Source organism: Nilaparvata lugens, unplaced genomic scaffold (genome assembly GCF_014356525.2).
Source record: "Nilaparvata lugens isolate BPH unplaced genomic scaffold, ASM1435652v1 scaffold1768, whole genome shotgun sequence".
In the NCBI taxonomy this organism is placed as follows: domain Eukaryota; kingdom Metazoa; phylum Arthropoda; class Insecta; order Hemiptera; family Delphacidae; genus Nilaparvata; species Nilaparvata lugens.
The window spans coordinates 29,942-55,358 of record NW_024090259.1 but is presented as its reverse complement, the minus strand read 5'-3'; the positions used below and the strand labels follow the sequence as shown (position 1 = coordinate 55,358).

Sequence of the window (25,417 nt, the reverse complement as noted above, 5' to 3'; positions counted from 1 at the left end):
ACATATTGTGATGAAATAATAATTTAAAAGGGTACTGAGACAGATTTGTATTTCTATTCATATTACAAGTACTCATAAAGAAAAAAGACAAATGAATGTTTATATGTGATTCAGAAACTACTTATTATGAAAGTTTGGGAATTATGTTGTGTGAATAAGTCTTAAGTCTAGTAACACACACATCAATTTTTGAACTTACGATTTTATTCCATCCTAATAAATTTGATTAAATTGAACAAAATTTGACAAACATTATTACGATGTGATGATGAGTTGGTCAAGCTGCTGATAGAATTTATAAGGAGGTCAAAAAATCGTTCATTCAAAAATTGAAGTGTGTGTAGTTGAACACACATCGACTTTGGACGTTCGATAAAAATTTGTTGGAATTTTTATTGTGCAACCAAAACTTGAAGTAGGTAGCTTTTAGACACATCGATTTTATATCGTGGACGTGCATTTTCAATTATTTGCTTCAGCTGCTTGCCAGCAGTAACATATTGCCATTTAAAAGCCAAAACATTTTGTTTTACATTTTCATTTCCTCCCACACATTTTCTTTTACATTTGAGCCTAATAAAATAGAATTTATTAGATCATGTTTATTTATGACTAGACTGCCTGTGTATCAGCCTGCAATGTGAACGCAATGCTGTGACAACGTCCCATGTTCATGAACATCACAATGTCTTTTGACTGTCGACGTCGATAGCTACTAGACGGTACTTCCCAGTTTGGTGAAGTTTATGACGAATACTCTGACCGTTTTCATCCTTCAAATCAACCTCCACATAGTCATCATTTCTAAAAAAATAAAAACATTTTATTAATATTCAAATGTTATAAATTAGTTGTAGACTGAAACAATCAGTGAAGCAAGAACATTGAACTGAAACTTATTTCTCTGAAAAAAGCTTCCCTTGTTCTTGTAACCAACTACCAAAATAGATAATGCAATCCAAATATATTATTTATAATTGAAAAAATGACCAAACAAAACTTATTCTCTTTCAATAAGTTTTTAACAGCATACAGTATTTTCATTATAATAAATGACTGCTATTGAACACAATTTGATATACGAAAAAAAGGAATGCTTGAATCATACATAATACGAAACCTTTGTTATCAAAAATCACTAATAGGAAGAGAAAAATTAGCAGAAAAAGGTAATCAAACAAAAAGTTGAATTCTTAATCAGTTTCCGTAAATTGAAAATATTTCTTTAAAAATGAAGTAGTTATCATATATGGTGATTGAATCAACAAAACCAATCAAAATTTAATGTACCTAATAACATGTCACCTACATTTATGAGGTTTGGTGCTTAAAGCTATAAGTAAGTGCTTATAGCTATAAGCTATAAGTTCAACTAGTAAGGCATTGGCACAGGTTTATTCAAGCAATTTCAAATATAAAATTCTGGTGGTAGACGCTCAAAGTAATTCTTTAGTAATAATATTGGACGTTACTGAGAAGAAATTACATTTGGAAGGAACGCTTCGTACCTTTTTGTAACTGTTCCAAAAATAATTCTGTGTTCCCATTGGGAAATAATTGATGACGGTGGCTCATTAGGTCCCCATTGCTCCTTTAACTCTTCTACTCCTGCTATACAAAATTGAGTAGCCTGGAAAATAGAGTTCACCACATTTACATATAAATATTTTCAAATATTTTACATTTATTTGTTGATTATTTGAAGCTATCACGAGAAAAAAAGTAATCAATAATTGAACGTAAGACTTGATCTCGGGTATAGCTTGATTTGGAATCATTGAAATTAAGGAGGTAATAGAGTAGAGGTTCCCTTGCCAAGGGGGCATGAATACCGCTTCTTGGGGGGATTTGAATGGCCAAATTGATATTTGAGAGGAGGGGGATGAACGGGTGTTAGGTGGACAGAGTTATGGGGGAAAATGAAGGTGGGCAGCGAATTGTAGACCATGCACTGGCTTTCGCTTTGGCAATAGTCAATACTTTTGTGAAGGGAATCCCCTTCATGGCTACCAAGTCATTAACGTTCGTTGCCTTGGCAACCCTTCACAGAAAAAGTTTTTTATCTTGTTTATGTTTAGTCAGTAATGTTTGAACAGTAGACTTTTTCATTTAATTTTTGCGTTGTCAGTTCCTTACACTTTCTTTCAAAAAGAAAAAGGGAAGAACAGCTCATAACCTATATGAGTGGAAGACAAAGGAGCCAGATAGATTATATACTGTGGCGGAGGGATCATCGGAGGAAAATAAAGGACATCAAGGTGTTAATGGTGAAAATGTAGCTGCACAACATAAACTGATGATGATGGACTGGGAGATGGCGAAGAGAGAAAGCAGAATGTTCAGAAGGAATGCCGAATAAAGTTGTGGAAGTTGAAGGATGGTCTACTAGGGAAGACTCCATGAAGGAGGTCAAGGGGAAATAAGAAGGCATGGTGGTGGAATGAGGATGTGAGAGCTGTGGTTAGGAAGAAAAAGGAAGCTATGAAGCAGTTGATTGTGTCTGGTAGCACAAGAGTCAAGGAGTTATATACTCAAGCAAAGAAGGAGGCTAAAAGAGCAGTTGCCAGGGCAAAGGATGAGGCGATGGATGAAGCATACAGGGAAAGTTCGGGAGGGGAGGGTGTGGATTTATTATGGGTCCTCATGGCGAAGATGTAGGAGCAGAAGGAAATGCCAGATGAATGACGCAGCAGCATATTGGTCCCTATCTTCAAAGGCTTTGGTGACGTACATGATTGTAACAATACTACAGGGGTATAACGCTGATGTATCACACAATGAAGGCTTGGAAAAGAGTGATTGAGAGAAGAGACTGAGACAGGAGACGGTGATTGGTGAGGAGCAGTTTGACTTTATGCCTAGAAGAGGAACCACAGATGCGATATTTGCGCTTAGGCAGCTGGTGGAGAAGGCAAGAGAGACACGGTCTGAGCTGCACTTGGCCTTTGTGGACTTGGAGAAGGCCTATGATAGGGGGTCCAGGCAGGAGCTGAGGTGAAGTAAGAGGGAAAGGTTTGTCCCTGAAAAATATATTCGTCTGGTGAGGGAAATATTAAGAGGAGCCATCACACACGTAAGAACAAGTTTGGGAAAAACTGATAAGTTCCAAGTACAAGTCAGTCTTCACCAAGGCTCAGCACTCAGTCCATACTTGTTTTACTTAATTATTGATGTCATAGGATCTGAGGTTAAGAGGCCAGTACCAAGGTGCATGCAGTTTGCAGATGACATTGTACTCTGCGAAACGACTAGAAACCAGTTGAACGGGATATTGGAAAGCTGGAGAAAAGTGCTTGAGGAAAGAGGCATAACAGAGTACATGGCATTGGGGAACGATGAGGAACTGACCGTAGGACTAGATGGAAGCCAACTCAAATCAATGGTGAGCTTCAAGTATCTGGGGGCTCACGTTTGCAAAGGGACAGTGAACTGGATGCGGAAATACAGCATAGACTGAATTGCGCGGATGGTTCAACTGGAGATGGACAAGTAGTGTGCTCTGCGATAAGAGAGTGAACTGTAAGATGAATGCCTCTTTCAAAGAGGCTAGAGAAGAAAATGGAAGTGACTGAAATGAGAATAGAATGCTGAGATGGAAGTGAGGGGTCACGATTCGTAATGAGGTGATTAAGAGGTACAGTTGGGGTGGGACCATTGGGTAGGAAGATGCAGGAGGCCAGGATGAGGTGATTTGGACGTGAGGAGGATTATGTGGCACGGAGGGTGCAGGATTTGAATCTGGGTGGGACGAGAGGGCGAGGAAGGCCAATGATGAGGTGGAGAGGCTGATTCGTGGGAGAGGGGTTGGCGACGCGGGGAGGAGAAGGACAGGATTTTGTGGAGGAGACGGCTGAAGGAGGGAAACGCCGACCCCAATTGATTGTGATAAGGCTTGGTCAAAGAAGAAGAAATTAGCGGGGTAATTGAGATAGACAATATGAGCCGTTATGCTTGTCAAGAAATACTTGAAATTTTCATTTTTTATAAATTTAAATCAAACCTGTGGAGGAAGATGTAGAAATCTGGGTTCCATACGACGCAAATCACTGAGAGGAATTCTATTTGTCTCCCCGAAATCAATTAGGAATACCTGAAAATCAAATATTTCTATTTCATTACACATAAAAATCATTACGAATATTTTTATAGAATCACTAGTACCCTTTTATTTCAATTGATAACACGACTGGTTTCGCCCAATCATGCCATTATCAGGTGCCAAACTTTTTTTGAAAAAATCTGGTGTGGTACACTCACACAACTTTCCTTGCTCATTGAACTATAAGCCTCATTATCAAACGAGAATAATTTAGGGGAATAACATAATGACGATTGACGGAAACATATTTGCAACTACAATTAGACTACTGTATATGTGTATATACAATTGTTTTCAGAGTACTTTTTCCTTTATGTAAATTGTGAAATTCGATGATTTTTTCGAAATTCGTCAAAACAGCTGTTCTACAGATGGAATATCTTGACTATGACTGTGTTCTTTTTATAAACTGCTCTACCTACCCACGGTATATGGAAGAAAAAAAGTAAAAACCGTGTACCTACCTACCTCATGCACGAGAAGGAGGTTACAAAGTACATTTCTCAAGGATTGGGTGGACCCCCATTAGTACCCCAGCAAAAAGACTCATGTCAGTTGAAAGCTAATAAATAACTATACAGGATATGGATTTGAAAAAAATCTTTAGAGCCGTTTTCGAGAAAACCGTGAAAAACATGGCTTTTTTAGTCATTATCCGCCATTTTTCTCAAGAATATTACGGAGCTCCTGAAATTTTCCCAGGAATGAGACTCATGCCAGTTGATAGGGCTTATGAATAGCTATCCATGGTATGGATTTGAAGAAAATCGATGGAGCCGTTTTCGAGAAAACCGTAAAAAACATGGTTTTTTAGTCATTATCCGCCATTTTTCTCAAGAATATTACGGAGCTCCTGAAATTTTCTCTGAAATTAGACTTATGCCAGTTGATAGGGCTTATAAATAGCTATCCATGGTATAAATTTGAAGAAAATCGTTAGAGCCGTTTTCGAGAAAAATGTGAAAAACATGGTTTTTTAGTAATTATCCGCCATTTTTTCCGCCATCTTGAATTGAATTTTATTGAATTTCTTATTGTCGGGTCCTGATGGTATAAGGACCTTAAGTTTAAAATTTCAAGTCAATCGGTTAATTAGGAATGGAGTTATCGTGTTCACAGACATACACACATACACACACACACACATACACACACACACACATACACACACACACACACATACACACACACAGACCAATACCCAAAAATCATGTTTTTGGACTCAGGGGACCTTGAAACGTATAGAAAACTTGAAATTGGGGTACCTTAATTTTTTTTGGAAAGCAATACTTTCCTTACCTATGGTAGTAGGGCAAGGAAAGTAAAAATGATGGCATTCGTATGAGAAGAGTTTCCAAACATACTTGCCTTCTCAATACTCATCATAGATAACTTAATCGCAACTCATAATAAAATTCACTTAGAAGATACGGTCATGTACTGAAATACGAAAAAAATATTAAGCTCTGAAAATATTAATACTGATTAGAACTAGATTTCAATAGAACAGCTGATAGAACCTCAGCTGCATTTTTGAAAATTATTCTGCGAATTTTTCTCAGTCAAGAAAAAAGTATATTCTCATAAAAGGATTACATCCGATAGAATGCAGCAATTCACGTCTTCTTGGAGTGAAAATTGCATCAAAATAACGCTACTCTCAGGCAATCGGCGCAGTGAAATTTTGATGATGAGAAAATCATAATTACCATATGAGACTACAGATTGATTAACAAGGCAACTGACAAATATTTCTGTCAGCTGATTATAGAAATTATTAAGCTTTAGAATCTTTTTACTGAAAAAGAATGTTTATTTTAGTTTTATTGAAACTGATTTTTTTATTCAATTTTTAACTTAGTGAATATAATTTACGCATGCAGTTAATAAAACTCCCAGCAAGGTCAGACTTGTTAAAATTAGTTATAAAAATAACAATAAATGAAATACACTGGACTTACATCACACGATTTTTCGCCAAACCGTTGTACGTCACGCACTTTGGCTCGTAACCAAATAAATCTTCCATCTTTGAAATTTTTTTTTGCAATCACCAATTCACCAATCAGTGGAAATACGTTGAGATGCTGGTAGTGGCGAATGTTGTACGGCTCATTCAATGCTGTCATTAATGTGTGCAACGTTTCTTTACAAGATTCACCTTCATCATCTTCACCACCAGAATACTCAACAGATTCGTAGTCTATTTGCATATACGTGACATATGATCTACGAACAATTTTCCGGTTCTTTTCATCATCTGATTAAAAAACAAAACAATTTATCACAACAATAAATTATATTATAATTATTTTTTTTCATTTCGGATGATGCCCACATGAGCTATTAGTTTGTGCGTGCGTGGGTAATCAAAAGTGCATGGGTGATTTGATGAGATGATCAAACGAGCCCACGACCAGGTAGCGCTAGCAGACTGAAGGATGCAACGCTCAGCTATCCTGGCCAGCAAAGACTGGTTATTGCAAGTATAACTAGACAACATTAATATAACTAGTACAACATATAACTAACATAACCTGGCTAATAAAGAATGATTCAACTTGAGAGGCAAATATGCAGATTATGAGATATAAATTGAGCTTCTAGACAAGAACATCAATTCAACTGTAATGTATGTACGGAATTTCAAATAAATTAGTACATCTTCTGAGTTTTTATAAAAATGAGAAAATCTTACCATTGATAAACTCCCAATGCCCATAGAACCGTGTAGGTGATAGACATCCGTTTTGTAGGACGTTGATCTTTATAATGCGTCCCTCCCCTGGCAATTTTCGTCGTGTGTAAGTTTCAGTGTTGACAACTGCAGATACATCTGCAACAAATTAATATTCATTGAGACTTCTCACTTTATTCAATGCCACATTCACTGATCCTATTCTAGTGTCACATTACATGTGATGATTATATCTTGCAAACCTATCGACTCAGTAACGTCATGTTCTATTTTTGGAATTGAACTATAAAACTATTATAAAATAATATAAAGCTATTATATAATACTGTAAAGCTATTATAAATTGCGGGAACTATTAAAGAACTGCACTTGGGTATCTAATTTTCTGAAAATATCCAAATTATTTATATCATACGTTTGTACTGACCGACTAAGTTTATTTAAGATGAATCAAGAGTTTAGAAATAATTACCAATATTATGAAAATAATATGATATTTACCTTTACCCATGAATTTATGTATTTGTCGACATCCTAACTTCGGACAACGACCAGTCTCTCTGTAAAAGCTACAAATTGTCTCCTCGTCCATGGGAATGCATCCAGAGGTTGCCATCAACTTTTTGTCATTAAAATTATCCAGTCTGTTAGTTTCAGCAAAGAAGTTGCTTGCCGTAGGGTTCCACTCTGAAATAAATTCAATTTACGAGCTGATTATATATTCTTTGTCCCATGAGAGCCTGACTTGATAGCCTTATTTGAGAGGGTCTCAGTACATCACCTGCCTATTTTGGCCATTTCGTGAGATACTGAAACAAGTGGCAAGTTGAGCCACTCAGTTCGTCGAATCTCACGGCTCCACGACATAACATAAAAAGTAATCTTGAATTATGTTTCAAAGGAAAAGGGAAGGTTAAGGGGTTCGGTTTTTCTTTTGAATGACAATATTCTGATATTATTCGAGAAATATTAAAAATATCATTCGAATATATTATTATGTATAGAGTGTAAGAATGAATTTTGGCCCCTTTTGATCGCAAAAACTGTTATTTGATGTGAATGGGCAGTGCAGCGTCTTGATTAACAGAATGACAATGTTGATGGAACTAGTCATTATATAGTTATAAAGACAAAACAACAATACAGCCAACATAAGCAAAAATATACCTATATTGTCGACAATAATTGACCTACACCCTTACACCTACATCAAATATCTATTTTGATTTATTCAGAATGTAAGTTACAGGGACGTGAGAGTAATCACTTCATAGAATAATTACAGCATGTAGAATCTACTCGAATTCTACTAAAATGGCCCTAAATATAACGTAAAATGACAAATTAGTATAATGAAAACACTCGGATGTTGTCAGAAATATCATCAATTTTCTAAGAAACACATAATTTTCTAAGAAACATCCCAGTGTTTTCATTATGGATGGATATCAAAACATCTCACCAACATCAGTATCTGAAGACAAATCAATATTACTCCATCTACAATTGGCACGGTAGAACGGTCTTCACGGAAGTCTACATGAATACAGGGTCACTTTCTAGAAATAGTGAGTTCAAGTAAAAACGTCTGATTTACCCAAGTACAATTGCAACATCTTTAGTGACACAATAGGCTACAAATTATTGTAACTATATACATGAAATAACATTTATATTTACAATATTTAATAATTTTTTGAACAACAACATTAAAATGAAAGAATTAAATAAATATTAATGTATACAAAAACACAATAATATAATACTTTTCCTTATTCAAGAAAAACATGTAAAATAACATTGATAGCTAACATTTATTTACTTTTGGTACCAAATTGGCAACCATTGGTACTATTCACTGGAAAGCAGTTTGCCTACTTACTATTTTGTTCTCTGGAGAGGGCTTTCATGCCTATATATTTGATTATTTTGTCGTTTATTGATTCATCATGAATTTTGACAACAACCTCCAACGAATTCCTGAAATGGATAAACAATTAATATGTGGTATGAGATGATTCAAGTAGAGGCAGGTTACATTTATTAGGAGAAAACAATTTATTTAGATTGTTACATGAATCACATCTTGATAGATAAGTATCCTTTGCAAGTTGGAAGAACATCAGCCGGAAAACAGCCAAATGCTGATACAGTACTAATATAAAATTGACCAAGACATGGAGGGGAAAATAGCAACGTAGCAAAAACATGACCGGAATAAACCAGGGATCGCATTTTTGGTAATTCACTCAAAACTGCCACAATTGGTTGGATGGAAAGAGTGGATTTTATGTTTAGTTTCGTTTCTCAACTAACATTCTCTTTGAGGAGAGTGCCGTCCTGACTGTAAGACAGCTCTTCATTAAAAACATTTCAACACATTTATTGTCAAACATGAACATTCTTGGGCCCATTACACATATGCATCAAACGCGGCCGTATGCTATGAAAACTGGTATTACAGCTATACCCCTCCAGAGATCTCTTATACAAACCAATTCCTTCTATATTTCACATGTTCTGTATCGTAACTTGGCTCGTCACTTCCCACATCAGATAGTATTTCAGGAGGTCTCTAAATCCTCATTTAAATTGAAATTGAAGACATTTTAATACAGCTGAGAATGGACAATGCAGAAAACATCATCACAACAAATTATAATACCCATCTTGATCGATAAATTAACTGGTGATGATAACCTCTATACTGGTCTTGGAATCTGTATGCACCATTACACTAATAATTAATACTTTTTTCGAGATATCCAATAATTCACTGAATGCAATTATAACTATATTCGATAAGATTCTTTATGTATCAAAATTAGTGTTTCATTTCTCTCTGTAAAACTTGTAATTTGCAACTCTGGTTTGCGCACAGGCATTAATTTTTTCCCATGCAGACCGTTTTCTAAAAATTTCATTTGGCTTTTGTATTCATGAAGTTGTTTTTTATTGAAACTGAGTACATGAGATTTTTACTTTGTAGATTGCGTTTTTTTTTAAATAAATATCTTTTGTCTGTCTGTCTGTCTATGATGTATCGTTCCTCATCATTTTCTCTAACTGCTTCAACTCTTTCCAACAAACCCTTAGTAAACTTCTTCATCACAGCCTTCTGATTCAGTAATCAATGTACATAATAATTATGTTGTACCACCCTCGGGTTAATAGGCAGATGATAACCTCTTGAATATTCAACTCTCCTGTTATTTTCAGCAAGTCACACTTCTTCGACCTTCCTAAATATGACTTTTCCACACAAAACTTCAGATTTCTGCGGCGATAAATTACTTTTATCTCGTTCAATTCAATCCCTTGAATTCAATCTCAATTTAGGATGAGTCCACAAAATATAGGGAACCTTATTATCCTAAAATAAGATCTTCCATCACACTTCAATAAACTTCTATTTATTTCTTAACAACTTACACTTTTCAAATTAACTTATACATTTGAGTAAATTCCAGAAACTAAATGTTGATTTTTGTCAAATTTGTTATTTTAATGAATAATATTTTAAACGCATGATAATAAAATAATATGTGTTACGTTATTCACCATATTAGAAGTTCTAACAACACTGGATAATAGCTAGCAAAATAAAATATTTCCTACAGTATTGAGCCCTGCAACCCTAGATTAGTCTTAGGCTAGCCACGACAGGACATGCATGATGAACATGTGTTTACACACATGTCGTCATACATTGATGTCTCACCAAAAAGGCTTGAAGTTGTCTCTGAAAATGATCTCATCACTAAGAGAAAACACTATACTAATTACGTGAAACCAAGAGAAAATGTAAAAAATTAATGTGAAATTGCATGTATCAAATCGAAATAGTGTTCTATTAACGGGTTTCATTGAATGAGCTGGCGGAAATGATGGGAATTCCTCCTGAAATTTTGAATTGTTATAGTTTTATAGAGAATTTAATGCTGAACTTTTTGGTGTGGCTCACGACTATGTAGTGTTGGCTGTGATGGCTTAAAGTAGGCCATTTTTACGTTGAGAAGTCTACGCGTGACGTCACATCATAGCCGGCTGTGTTCTCCACACGTGTTGTGGAATCGAGGCAACCCCCTGTATACTATCCTTGAATTTACCGCTCATGAGTTTCAAAGTTGAAGAGATTCGCTGAATGAACTTTTTATCACTACTGTAATATCAGGGTTGATATTTTTCATACAGACCTGCAATTTAATTGGGAAATTTCGTAAGTCGCAATTTCTAACAATTTGGCAACGCTGATATTTCGTCGGCTGGAGGGCCATGTCTCAACCAACTCTCAATTCAGACTATAATATATGCCATTTAAGGATTACAATAAAATTATCATGAAGTTACTTACCTATTGGAATTGTTGACAACAGTCATTTTCAGTGGTTCTTTGGTTATAAGAAGAGATGTCAAGTAGTTGGCAACATCTTCTGAATCGATCTTATCCTCAATCTTTGGTACCTATGGAATTGATAGATTTATGACAATATCTTCCAAACAAATATTCAAAATACAGAACAGGTATCTGAATAAAGTAATAAATAATAATAAAAATGCAACATACACATTGTTTCCTTCAAAGTACAATAGCTTAAAACCGATTCTTGATCCAATCAGTGATCATTTTCGTAAATTATGCTTGAAATGTTTACAAGATCTTCAATTTCAACTGTTCATTTGAAAACCATTAAAAATCTTCTTTGTTTAGCTTTTCTCTTATTTTTTTAACAACTCTTTATCGGTTTTCTTTATTCATTTTAGTTTCAATTTTTAATATTAAATTCTTATTTCAGAAGAACAACATCTGAATCATACTTTTGAGGTGAATGAGGTTTGTTTTGTCGTTGAGCTGTAAATGTAATGAAAGAAAATAATACATCTCAAAGAAGTCTACAGCTCAACGCTTCAAACCCAGAGGCCAAAATTTAGACAGTGTATAATTGCAGTTCTTAAGAAAAATATTCTCAGAAATTGAGAATTCTAGTGGGACCACGTTATAATGACAGTGAAGAAAGAGCTTTGCAGATTCTCTGCCTTTCTACTGCCTTATACCGGTATATCTGATGTAATTATATTAATTGTTCATTCTTGTTTATGAATTATTGTATTTTATTCGTCAAGAAAATATGGTTTTCAATGATTAAATAATAAATTTTCATAATTTAGATTACATATTATGTTAATTAATTACATATTTCTAGATTGTTAAGACAATCTGGCAACGTTGCAGAGGTAGAAAAGGATAACGCTATCTGCTTTGTCGAATGATAAACAATAATAGCAATTTTAATGTTAATGTAGTAGTAGTAGTAAATCAACCTTTATTGACAAAATTATAGTAAACAATACAATTTATTACACAATAAATTGAATTATATTTGATATTATTAGGTTGGTGACTGGCATAACCTTTGAAGTTGTCTGTCAGGAGTCGGTTATATCCTAGTAATTGAATTCCCGTATCATATCATTTCTTAAATTCAAAGCCGCCATCAGAAATGCCGTCAAATCATCCGATCCCTTCCCGTTCAGCCATTCGACTACCTCAACCGCGGAGAGTCTACACCTTCCAAGCCATGCTATTCGCACATCCGCAAATATCGGACAAACCCCCACAAAATGAAGCATGTCCTCTTTCTCCACCAAATTGCATAAGGAACATAACCACTGTCTCTCCTCTCTTCCACGCCCAAAGTTGAGATAGAAGAATGAACCTCTGGCTTTAAGAATCAAACTTATCTTTTTTCTATCGTAGCCCGAGTTTGTATGAGATTTGACATCACTCCCCTGCTCCAACTGTTTATACAGTGGATGAAATTCTGCTTCATTAGCTCTCCTTACCCATTCAACTCTCATTTTCTCTTTCATTCCCTCGTACATGGACATGAAATCATTTCTCCTTTCAGTCCTATCAGTCAGTCACAAGGTAGTCATCTCACAAGGTTACAGTCCAATTACTCGTCCCATCTCATCCACTCTCTACACCAAAAACTCTTTCTTCTTAATACCTTTTCTGCTAACTCTCTAAGTAGTCTCATAACTCTGAACAGATTAAAGTTTTTCAACAAAAAAGTCGTTGCAAAGTCTCTAGCATGTCGTAGCTCTTATAACCCTAAACCTGTGCTCCATATGTTGCCACTGTTCTCATCACCGCCCCATACACCCTCCACTTCACATTCATATCGATGTCATTTCGAACAATAACATCTTTCCATACTCCATTTATTCCAAACTTGGCAAGAGAAGTTCGTTCTTTGACATGCTCGACAAAGGATAATTTGGATGTTAATATGACGCCTGAATATTTGACCACTTCTACATTAACAAACAGTGAGAAGAGCAATGGTGATAGCAAGCAACCCTGTTTTAATCCACAGGTAGTCTTGAAAAACTGTGACACTCTATCCTTACACAAATACTAGCCGTTGTGTCCGTGTACAAACTAGAAATAATTTTTACAAACTGGTCTGACAGCCCTATTGCGTACAGTTTATGGATTAGCGTTAGTCTATCTACTTTATCATAGGCGGCTTTCAAATCGACAAAAAAACAATATATATTTTTCCCTCTTCCCCTTATTTTCATATTAATTATACGAACTAGGTTGAAAATGTTGTCGACCGTGGAATATCCTTTTCTAAAGCCTGTCTGATATTCGCATTTTTCTAGCCTTCCAAGCAGTACCCCAGCAAACCATTTGGCGAAGGAATTAACAAAAGAAATCCCTCTATAATTTTCCACATTTGATACGTCTCCTTTCTTAAATATTGGAGAAATGGCCGTTTCCCTAAAACATCTGCTCTGAAGTGCATGGTTGAACAATGATAAGACGGTATTGAGCAATTCCTCTGCAGCTTTCTTAAAGAATTCTATCGGTATCCCATCTGTTCCAGGGGCTTTTCCATCCTTTCCCCTCAGCAATGCTTCTTTCAACTCATTCATATTTATCACTGCATCTAGAATCTCGATCCTATTAATAGGCACCACATGCATATCAATATCTCAGAGGTAAACTGTCGCTCAAAAAATCTACTCCACTGTTCCGGGGTTATAGAGCTAGTTGATAACCTTTTCGACTTCTTAAACCAGCCTACCGTCTCCCAAAAATTCTTGGATTCTCTTACATTAGCTAATTTGATCCCTGCATCCTGATAATACTGTTTCCTTTTATTCTTACACAATGACTTATAGTTGTGTTTTACTTCTGAATTATTTCTTCTTAATAAATTTAACATTTTAAAGCATCGCACACGCGCTCTTTCGCACTCCCAATCATACCATACATGTCTAAATTTACCATCTCTTCTTGCACTCACACGCTGCCTCTCCTTGATTATTTCTTCAAGTGTTTGTTCTACATCACTTACATCACCCATATTCGATCCACCTAGGTAGCTTATTTCTAATTCGTTGTTTATACTGCGTCTCCATATTTCCAGCCCAGCCCAGCCCAGCTATATGTTGGTAGCGGTAACGAGTAATCCTCATTTTCATGTAACCCACTTTTACATACTTCTACTTCGATCGGAAAGTGGTCGGAGAATATTTCTTGTTTCACCTTGAAATCATTAACCTGTAATATTAACTCAACCATCGTTAAAACGATCTGGCAACGTTGCAGAGGTAGAAAAGGATAGCGCTATCTGCTTTGTCGAATGATAAACAAGAATAGCAATTTTAATGTTAATCAAATACTGCCATTATAAAGTGGACCTCACTATAGTCAGCTACAGACCTTGAATTATCTTTTAGATTTTGGGAAATGGGAACAAATTTAGATGGGGAACGGTTTTACGTTGGGGAGAGGAGTACACTTTAATGTATTTATCAATGAAAATATACTAACGTTTTGAAGATGGCACAGTTTAGCCATTTTGTCGAGGAGAAAAAAGTGCTCATTCAAATTTCGTAAATCTTCGATCTTCCTGAATACTTTTACACCGAAATCCACGAGGTATACAAATGCTTCTTTCTGTAAAGAAATTATAAAACAATGAGATGAACAGTGAATTGATTGAAATGAGAAAATAACACTGGTTTGTAGGCGACCGACACATTGCCATGGCAGATTGGCACACATCAGTATTAGTGCAAGTGTCCAGTACCACAGTGAGAATTGCCATCAGTTCTAATTGCCATCAGACTATTCATACACTTTGCTCGGCTGGCAATAGCTCCATTAGAGCTCAATATTTTCACTGTACCGGTCACTCATTCTGATAATGGCATGTGGCAATCTGCCTTCAATTACATTTTGAGCAAAGATTAAATAATTTAGATAAGACTAGCAGGTAACCTGTGCTCAGCAAGGGTCAGTTTAAAGCACAAATAGATTGAATTTAGTTGTATAGTTCCTTGCTGATATTTCAAGTAAGAACAACACTGTAATCATTTACAATGGAATAACAATTTGAAGAAGCTTTCATCTTATGTAAACTTTACATCACAAATTGAATAAAATTAATTATTAAAATTATAATTAATCAATCAACAGAAATAAAACTAGGCCTTTAACCACCCTCGGTAATCTCTATGCATAATTATTGCACGTTGATCAGTTCAGTAGTTCAGACCATTAGTGTATTTTCTAGCCCGTACATGTATGAGCCAGTTCTTTTCTTTATTATATTATAGATATAAATATTGATTCAGCAAACTTATAAGAAGACCAAGTGAAACAGTGAGATTGGTTACACATGCATGTAATCAAATAAATCTTATTCCAGGTCAATCTCATTTTGTTTTCGTTCTTGCATTTTTACGAAGAATTTAAGATTAACTGCAATAATTACAGGCTACTCTGTAAGTAATAGGAACTATCAATGTGTAAAAAATTCTGCAATTTTGACTACGTAAGTCTAATTCAATTCAATTACAAGTTCAGTTTCGAAAAGTTATTTTTATAAACTTAATATAGAAAAGATGAAAAACCCCAATGCCAATCGGAATATAAAGTGATTTCCACCTGAACGCAAAAAAATATACAATAATATATTCAAGTAAGGATCGTAATTTACTTTGAAGCTTGCAAATTCATTGAGTTCAATGGTTATGGTTCAGGAGTGTCATTGGGTCGAATGAATAAAAACTAGAATCTAGTGACTGGCAACTAGCAATTTATTAGTTCTTGCTAGTGCAAAAACTCAGTTGAAGAGCCATTTGCTAGATCCAGGTAGATGCAACTAGGATTAATCACATGTTTCCGGAAAGTTCTTAGGATAAGATCACATTGGGTGCACAACCGTTCAATGCATGTGGATTGAAATTGACGTGGCAACAGCTGCTAGACCTAGTATTTGCTTAAAGGTATGATCACATTGGATGAACGAATGTGCAAGTACACGTGAGATCATGCATGACCAAGCGCGCAGATAAGAAGCAAAATCTGGAAAGAGCCACATGAACACTCATACTGAACGCGTGCACTTGCTAGTAGCGTTAAGTGTGAACAGCTACAGCCAATTCACAACGTGCTTCTATGACTCTTTCCAGATTTTGCTTCTTATCTGCGCACTTGGTCATGCCTGATCTCTCGTGCACTTGCACATCCGTTCATTCAATGTGATCATACCTTTAAGCAAATACTAGGTCTAGCAGCTGTTGCTACGTCCGATTTTAATCGACATGCATTGAACGGTTGTTATAGCTAAGATTCGTAGTTCCACTTAGGCTTAGTTAGTGCTAGTCGACCTAAACCGAGTCTTGAAAATTACTTAGAATTAGCGATTGCTATTTTTTCAACCGACCCATTAAATACATAATTTAATTGAATATATAATATAAAATATAATTAACTAGTAATAACATGGTGAGAAATGGTTCTTACGCCTCTCAAATAGATGACTTCACCTCTATACCAGGTAGTGAGAGGAGCTGGGTGACCCACGCTGGGACGATCCACACACCAAATATATTTGCAGGCGCAATACTTTGATCTTGGGTTCATTCTCCAATCCACTGGGTTGCAATTTGAATAAAACCTTTCAAGTTCTACCTGCAGCCTGCAGAAGAGAAGAAATCACGTAAGAAGTTACTTTGTAGAAACCATACAACGCTAAACTATACTAAACTTTTAACCAATTCAAGTTACAAATATTACCTTTCAATGTTAAATGTTTCTCCAATTTTTTCAAGTTGCTAGAAAAGGAGACTAAAGATTACTAGATGAGACATGACGTCTTTAGAAACTCAAGTCACAAACACTATTTACAAGGCAGAAAAACTCTTCCCATTATACAAAAAATATATCTAGTGAAGACTATCCAAATAACAATCAAAAGAAACTGGTTTGAAGATACTGTAGCAAAGATCCACAGTTTTATGGTTTATATAGAATGAAATTAGACTTTTGGTCCAGTGTCTCAGTTTGGAGCCTTATTATCTTATTCTCTCACATATCTGTGTACCATTGATATAAAATAAATGGCGGCACTGATTCCACCAAAATATTCAATTCAAAAGATTAATGTTTTACTGTACCCGCCACTTATTTCCGCGCATAGATATGTTGAACCTGGAGCATGAAGCCACTGTTATATAATATTGATTTATTTATTTATTAATAATCATTACATTACATCAATTTTGGGAATAATCCCATTTGACAGATAACTTGTCAGTACTAATACTAAATAGATATTAGGTATATTGATTAGTAATTATTAATTGATAGTAGGTATAGAAACTGTGTATCTTCATTTTCAAGTAATAATCATTGTATTATGCATAAACAAATCAACGAGTTTTATTAATACTAAACAGTCTTAATCGACTATCCCCAAATACTGGACTAAACATAGTCTAGGGTGGTCCTTGCAAAATTACTACTGTAGTGCTAATAGTTCAGTATCAGACTGAACGAGTCTATTGGTAAAAATAATATTGATACTGAACGTGTTTGTCATTAGCAACAGGCACCCGTATAGATGCACTACTCTCCACTTATTGGTTCTAAGGGAACATTCATTTCATGGAAACTCTGTAAACCAATCAGAGGCTGATTAAACAATAAATAAATAGAATCAAATAATAATAACCTCGATTAGTATCAATTTGGAGCATTAGTCGATTAATAGCATGTGATAAAAAAGGTTCGAATGTGTAATAAAGTAATAATAGATATTATATTATGTTGAATGGAATGGAATTCATTTTAGAAAAATTCTCAGTTGTTAGAAACTACTTCGTGCAAATGAATAGGTGGCCTACAAATTGATGCTCCATCATTTTTGGTCCGCTTGGAGCCAAAACTAAAATGCATAACTTATGTAGAACGTGTCTTCTAATATAAAACCAACTTTCATAATGTTTGAAATTCTGAATTGATTTTAATAAATAGATAACCACTTCATAAGCTTTTAGACGCCCACATCGTTATCACCCAAGCTTCCTAGAAGGGTTGAGAAAATGCAATCTCTGCTATGTGCGCTTTCATTGGATAAGATACTTACGCTCGGTACTTCATTTGAAGTTTGGCAAAAAGGTTGAAAATGAGATGAAAAATTAGTAGGGTTATCAGTGCTGCTCAAGTGAGTTAAGCACAGTACGAAGCAAAGAAAAAGGAAAAGCATTCTAATAGAGGAAACAAAACAGGGATGAGCGTGGGATAAGCACAGTACGAAGCAAAGAAAAAGGAAAAGCATTCTAATAGAGGAAACAAAACAGGGATGAGCGTGGGATAAGCACAGTACGAAGCAGAGAAAAAGGAAAAGCTTTCTAATAGAGGAAATAAAACAGGGATGAGCAATAATGTAAAGGTTTTTCAGATTTCAACTCGTGCAATCATCCAGCATTAAATTTCTACTTACACAGCTACTTTGGCATTGTTCTCATTGTCTAGTTGAACATAGAACTCATGAGGCGATACAACATATGTGCAAATTGCACGCAATTCTTCATTACATACGTAATGCACTACAGGTGTTTTCAATTTGTAATTGAAAAGTACTGAAAAACATTGAGCAAGTATAGTTTTAGAAAATGATTGAATTAAATAAAAAATAATTTAATAGAAAACAATTTGATTTTAAAAACACTTTTGCAGAAGAAAAAGCATTTATTTTTATGTCAGGTTTCTAGAACCCCTTATTAAACTTAATATACCATTAAAGTTGAAAGTTGTAAATCATTATCAAGTTGAGGTAATTTCAATCATCATTCGTATTTTTATATCATATTGAGTTACATGTGATCAATTTTAAATGTTCAAATATTCTATCACTATTTTAAAAGCAAAGAAGGCTTTTCTTACTATACTTCTTCAATTAAGCTATAACTCAAATCGGTATTCAAAGACGGTTTAAAACTGTATTTTCTCAAAAAATGTAATAGATTTGGAATTGCAATGGCAAAGAAATCATATTTTGAAAGAAAACGTTTTGACCACATTGTAATTGAAACACCCGGAGTGCTGTATACTATGTTTTCGTAGCTAACATCAAAATGTTCATTGCATTTCTTCGTTTTTATAATAATTATCATATATTTAATCAATATTTAAACATACAGGGATGGTGAAAATTATGGAAACAGCTTGATATTACTTTTACAAGGATAATTTGACAGTGGGTTTCATTGAGAATCCTGTTCGAATCTAAAAAACATATATTTTTCAGTCGCTTCAAAATTTTGGTCCGCTATCTTGAATAAGACTTCATTTTCTTTATTTCATACTTCAACTTTAATGATCCATTAACTGATAAGAATTATAGAAACCAGAAATTATAATTACTACTTAACGTGATTTTTCTACTTCAAAAGTGTTTTTGAATCCATATCAAATTAATAAAGGAAAAGAATGGATACTTTTCAATGATTAATAACAGAATAAAAAAATATTTATAATAATATTAATTGTCTATGAATAAATAAATACTTGAAAGATTTTTCAATAAATATTATGAGCATAAAAGTAAGGAGAGATAAAATAAAATTTTTGCAATACATATTCAGGCACTTTAGAGCGAAAAGGAATTCAAACATAAAAACATAAATCAATTCATTATGTTGGTTGGGATACATATAATATACTATAATCTAGAAAGTTGAATTAATTGGTTTAGTTTATTCTTTGCCACAGTCGATTGATTGAGGAATTATAAGATTAGTGCTTCACCCATAATATGGAGTCCTATGGTGACTTGAGTACGATCAACTGATCATAGCACTGAAACCTCATTCATTTAAAACTCAATGAAAGGTTAAGAGGAAAGTTTTGGAAGACAATTTATGACCCCGCACCTCTGTTCAGGGTAGTAAGAAAGTGAACATGTCAAAAGTACCCAGCCCTACCCACTGTGCTGAGGGTGTGAATGTGGTTCAAAGGAGTAAAGGGGTATTAATTTACAGTTCAGGAAACTCATTAGTGTCTCAAAGAGGAGTAAAGAATGTTAACGTACCTTGATTTTGTTTAACAGCTTGATTTGGTTTGAAGTCTGTAGTCGAACGCGGAATAGCACTTCCAAGTGACTGATTTGCAGCCGGATAGCCAGATACATGGTTTGGCGGTGGTGGTAAGGCATAAGGCGAACGCGAAATCGCACTTCCAAGTGACTGATTTGCAGCCGGATAGCCAGATACTTGCGTTGGCAGTGGTGGAAATAGACAGTTCATATTAAAAGGATACCCCACGAATGGCATCCCATTTGGAAGGACGGGAATTGAAGGGTAGTCCGTCATTAGATTCATTAGATTCATATTTTGAAGTTCGATTGTCCGAATATTATCGGCTATTGTTTTTTTAAGTTCATCGATATTTGCCTCCATACTGAAAAATATTTATAGTATTAGAATCCATGATTATAAATCAGCAGGGTACAGAGATAATATTTCAAGAGTTTTTCACAAGCTCTTTAATACACTAATATCAAACTAATTTAACCAGCTTAAAAAGTTGTTTGATCAAAAAGTTATTTCAAGTAGATATATTATCTATCTTTTGGTTATAAGAAACCAGTCTGAGCGAGTTACTCTTCGAATAATGCTTATCACTGAAAAAATATAAGAGATATCTGTTACAGATACCGTCATTACACAAATATCAGTACGATACCGAATACGAAATAAATTAAATCCAAAGTGATCAAGTAGCTACATTAGCAGCTATCTTAACAACTAGAAAGGAACGCCCCAACACGAAATGAAAATAGATGATAGAACAATTGAAAGTATTCATGAGATTAAAATTAATTTCCTTTCAATGAACTCTTAAAGAAATATAAATGCAGATGTACTTCTTACATCTGCAATTAAAAATAAAAAAAATGTGTAGTACAGTCACTGGAAAAGATTTCCACTTTATAAGCATTATGCCTAGATAAATATAGTTTTGTAAGAAATATAGATTTGAACTGAACTTTACGACCTTCTACGAAGAGCTTTCTTGCAACGAAGAGCAAAATACCCAAGGTCAAATCACCAATAAGCTTATCAAACTATCGACTTACAGCTTGTCACTCATGTTAATATGAGGCTTGCAACTCTAATGAAATGTTGGCAAATAAGTGCAAAACAAAATTCAATTATACTAAAGTAAAATAACCAGGATCAAGATTTTCACACATGAAAACATTTGAGTTGTACAGGCAAGCCGATGCTCGTTACTAAACCAAACAGAAATTCATTTTATCAGTTGATTGCTAATTCAAATCATTATCATTAACATCAACAAACACTTTCATTGTTTTCGAATCACAAGAGTCCGGAACCACACTTATAGGGAGATTGGTATATAATAATAAGTCACGTGCTTATTACTTTCATATGGTTTCCATGAGTGATAATGGCAACATACTATTTACTATTTATTTATAAATAAGTTCTTGTTTTAAGGTGGCATTAAATAGATGTTCAATACTAACGAATATATTTCCTTATTTTAAGATATAACACATTGACGACGAGGTAAAAACTTAAATTCAAGAATGCTGACAAAAAGACTGCTGTGCCGAGGAAGCACCAAGAAAACAATGTTCAACAGCAATTTCCAAGTGAAATGAACAATGGAAATGGACTTGTAAGCAATGTTGTTTGAAACTGAAACTTGAAGCAATGTTGTATGTCAAACATATCTCGAAAACGTCTTTAACGATTTTGATTAAATTAGGAATATAGTGGGTTTGCGATAAAAGAAATTATTTTGGAACAGGTCTCAAATCTGGGAAAATTCGCTAAAGTTCCTTGAGAAAGGATTATTGGTCCTTCAAGTAGCAACTGATCAGAAAAAAGTCTTCCATAGTCTGTTGAAAACGTGAGAAAAAGAGTTTGAGCAAGTGAAAAATATTATAATAGTTGTAGTTGATTATTATAGATAAAGATATCTATCGATACTTATAGAATAAAATATTTTTATAATATAATAGCTGTATTTAAGTTAACAAATTTGGCGACCTTATTTTAAAACATTGCAGTATTCATGGAACATATGGAAGAATAACTGGAACAGGAAGTAATTGGATGATAGCAAAAGAAATTTAAAATAGATTTCTCTAAACATATAGTAGTTAAAAGTAATTTTCATTGTGAGGTGATAGATATTCGACCAATTTCTTCAGCTATGTTTGTATGCAGCCATGGCCATCAGAGAGCCAGTTGCTCTGTCTGTTAATTCCTAATCTGGACTAAATACCACGAAAGCCAATCAGAGGAGCCTTCTATTAAAAAAACCCTGCTCTGATTAGTTCTCATGAAATTTAATTATGATTGAAATTGAACAGACTTTTGTGCAACTGGGTCTGATATTTTCATAGTTCAAAATCAGCTAAAACTAAATAAAAAAACATAATATTCCAACAGCTGCTCCTATTTCCTTACATGACACAAGACAAACCTATTGATATTGGTAAATTATAAGTGAATACTAAAGTTGTCGATTTAGATAGAAATAAAATTTAGTTACACGTTAATTTACATCCAAATTTTCATCCCTAGGCTTTTGGTTTCAAGCAAAAATTTAAGAAATAAATCATAATAATTAATAGTAATCAATAATCAAAGTGATTGAATAAACTCTATTGAGATTTATGCAAATTTCACATTAAAACTATCCCACTTTAATGTTTATGATAGTAAAGTTGAGGACATGAGAAATCAGTCACAATAAATAATACTAACTATTATGAATGGACTCTTTATGTACGAATGGACTTCCATGGAAAAGAGAATCTGTGGATTGGCTGCTTTTACACATTTGGATAAGTGAAACGAAAAGTAAGTGATAGGCTTAATTTTTGAGCTGAGTCTCATCTCTGAGATAACTTGAAAGGAAAAATTGATCATTCAAGTGGTAGCTGATTGAAACAGAAATTTCAATCGTTTGTTGAAAACGAAAGAGAGAAAATCAACAGCTGTGATTATAAAAAGTTCGGCAATGTAATTTGAAAACATTGCATGATTCAAAAAACATATTCACTGATGTCAAGACGAGTACACAAAAAGAGCAACTGGGTGACACCATAGGCCATCGCTAAACGTGATTGCTTTTTAATATACGCAGTTGAATTTATTTTTCAACAGTGTATTATGTGTTGTTCAAAGTGCGGTGATAGCAACTCACTGACGATTTGTGGGTATCTAATTATTATTGAAATGTATTTCTATTCAGTTTTATTTAGCAAGCGATTTTTGTTTGTACGATGGATCTCAAAAACGATTTTGATAGAATTATAGAAAATAATTCACATTAATAATCTTACCTTTTTTAGTTCCCGTTGCGAAGCACGGGTGCCCTACTAGTCATTCATAAAGCTCTAAAATAAATACTGAAACACTGAATAATGAATACGGTATCTAAAATTGATCAAAATAAAATACCAAGTTCCGAAACCTGGGGCCCATTTCACAAAGGTACAAGTAGGTTACAAGTCTTGTTGCCAACCATGGTTTTGGAGAACAGCTGATTACTAGCGTTTCACAAAAGCAGAATTGTAAACTTGTAGCTACAATGAATTTCTACAAGTTTACAAGTGATTTGCTTGTTACGAACAAGTGTTTCACAAAGATTTTCATTGTAGCCAACAATTTTTGTCGAAAATACTTGTTCGTAACTATGAAATTTCTACCGAGGTGGAAAGCTATGTAAAGGATTTACAAGTGATCATTAAAATGATTTTAAATATTCAATAAATATTTCTAATAATCAAAAATGCCCTATATCCCTCTAAAATTCATTATTTTGTAAATATATGCATCAGGAAATCAAATTTAATAAATTTCCAAAATAGTTATTAATGTGTTACCTCATAGGTTATGTGTACTATAGTATATATACACAGTATATATAGTATACATTATATATAGTACATCTACTATATATATATACAGAGTACATATAGTGTGTAGGTTACAAATTCAGCAATAAATGAAGTAAACTGTACGAAAAACATTATATTGCTTTCAAATATTTTCAAAGTAATTATTGAAAAGTACAAGTAACCTTTATAAAGGATGAAAAAAGGAAATCATCATGAAAATAGGTTATGTTTACTATTGAAGTACTAGTAGACTTGTAAAATTGTAAACTTGTAAACTTGTAGATCATAAATTTTTGTGAAACGTGAGTACTTGTAAACTTGTAACTACAAGTACTTGTTCGTAACCATGGTTGGTAACAATACTTGTACCTTTGTGAAATAGGCCCCTGTCGAGGTATAACAGAGGTTATACATGCGGTTGGTTTAGAAATCAATGGAATTAACCATGCAAACTTATGCAACCAAGATAATAATATGAAATAAATCTTACAGAATCGTCTACTTACTTTTACAAGCATTCATAGAACGAATATAGTTTTAACATGTAAAAGCCAAAAGACACTTTATATTCAATTATTCATGGTTAGGTTTTCCACTGGGAGCGACGGCGCATGCACGCAACCAAGGAGGATTATGGCCTTATGGGAGCGATACAAAAATGCACTTGTATTAAACTTAGACCAGTTATAGAATAGACACGCTGGGAAGTCTAGCCTCTGAAGCCAACATCCACTGCCAAATATCCAAATCGTGACGTCATCATCGGATAGAAAACTTTCAGATTGTGTCTATTTCAGAAGGATGTAAATTATTATTCATAAATATGGTGAACTCCAGCTGCGCTTCCGCTGAAATAGACACAATCTGACATTAAAAACAATGTAAACAAACTCTACAGAAAAGTTTTCTATCTGATGCTGACGTCACGATTTGGAGATATGGCAGTAGATGTTGGCTTCATCGACTTTCAGTATGAATATACAATAGGCCGTGTCTATTCTGCTATAACTGGTCTAAGGTTTTAAACGGCGCATGTTCTTTGTACTTCATAGCCGCTCTTACATGAGCTGTCTCATGGTCTCATAGATACAGCGCGAATTCGAGTTTGGTGTCTACTATACCTCAGAAATTTGCATTCATTCATTCATTCTGCATTCATTAAATGATGCATACTAATGTGTGTATAGTACATTCTCATGCTTTCTCTCTTAAATAAATGAGTCTTTCACAATTTGAATAGGCTATACTTTTACTTCAATAGGCTAATAATAATTATTGTAACTGATTCAGTTAAATATAAAATTCAGTTAAAAAATTACTAAAATAATAACTGTTAGTTCTGAATAAAAGAAGTTGGAGATTAAAGAA

General features: G+C 34.2%; 1 protein-coding gene across 4 annotated transcripts; it reads right to left on the bottom strand.

The window, feature by feature from the left end:
* Positions 1 to 473: 473 nt before the first annotated feature.
* LOC111050392 lies at positions 474 to 24,678 on the bottom strand. Of its 4 annotated transcripts, none has more exons than XM_022336709.2 (13): positions 24,556 to 24,678; positions 20,198 to 20,565; positions 18,608 to 18,746; positions 16,627 to 16,801; positions 14,647 to 14,772; positions 11,152 to 11,261; positions 8,680 to 8,777; positions 7,299 to 7,484; positions 6,798 to 6,935; positions 6,061 to 6,359; positions 4,001 to 4,090; positions 1,509 to 1,630; positions 474 to 804 (listed from the first exon to the last, which is right to left on the bottom strand). In XM_022336709.2, the coding sequence occupies exons 2-13, from the start codon at positions 20,562 to 20,564 to the stop codon at positions 681 to 683; spliced, it is 1,974 nt and encodes a 657-aa protein (XP_022192401.2). In that variant the 5' UTR covers position 20,565; positions 24,556 to 24,678; the 3' UTR covers positions 474 to 680. The 4 variants fall into 4 exon arrangements, with proteins under 4 accessions (XP_022192401.2, XP_039299772.1, XP_039299771.1 ...); XM_039443838.1 differs by having other exon boundaries at positions 7,305 to 7,484; XM_039443837.1 differs by lacking the exon at positions 24,556 to 24,678 and adding an exon at positions 23,492 to 23,625.
* Between the last annotated feature and the right edge of the window lie 739 nt (positions 24,679 to 25,417).

What these genes read in the sequence shown, in the direction of transcription:
- LOC111050392 (XM_022336709.2), bottom strand. Translation starts at nt 20,564, where the DNA reads ATGGAGGCAAATATCGATGAACTTAAAAAAACAATAGCCGATAATATT. An exon ending in TTGGCGAAAAATCGTGTGAT is followed by an intron (nt 4,091 to 6,060) that starts GTAAGTCCAGTG and finishes TTTGATTTTCAG; the next exon opens with GTATTCCTAATTGATTTCGG. An exon ending in TTTGGAACAGTTACAAAAAG is followed by an intron (nt 805 to 1,508) that starts GTACGAAGCGTT and finishes TTATTTTTTTAG; the next exon opens with AAATGATGACTATGTGGAGG.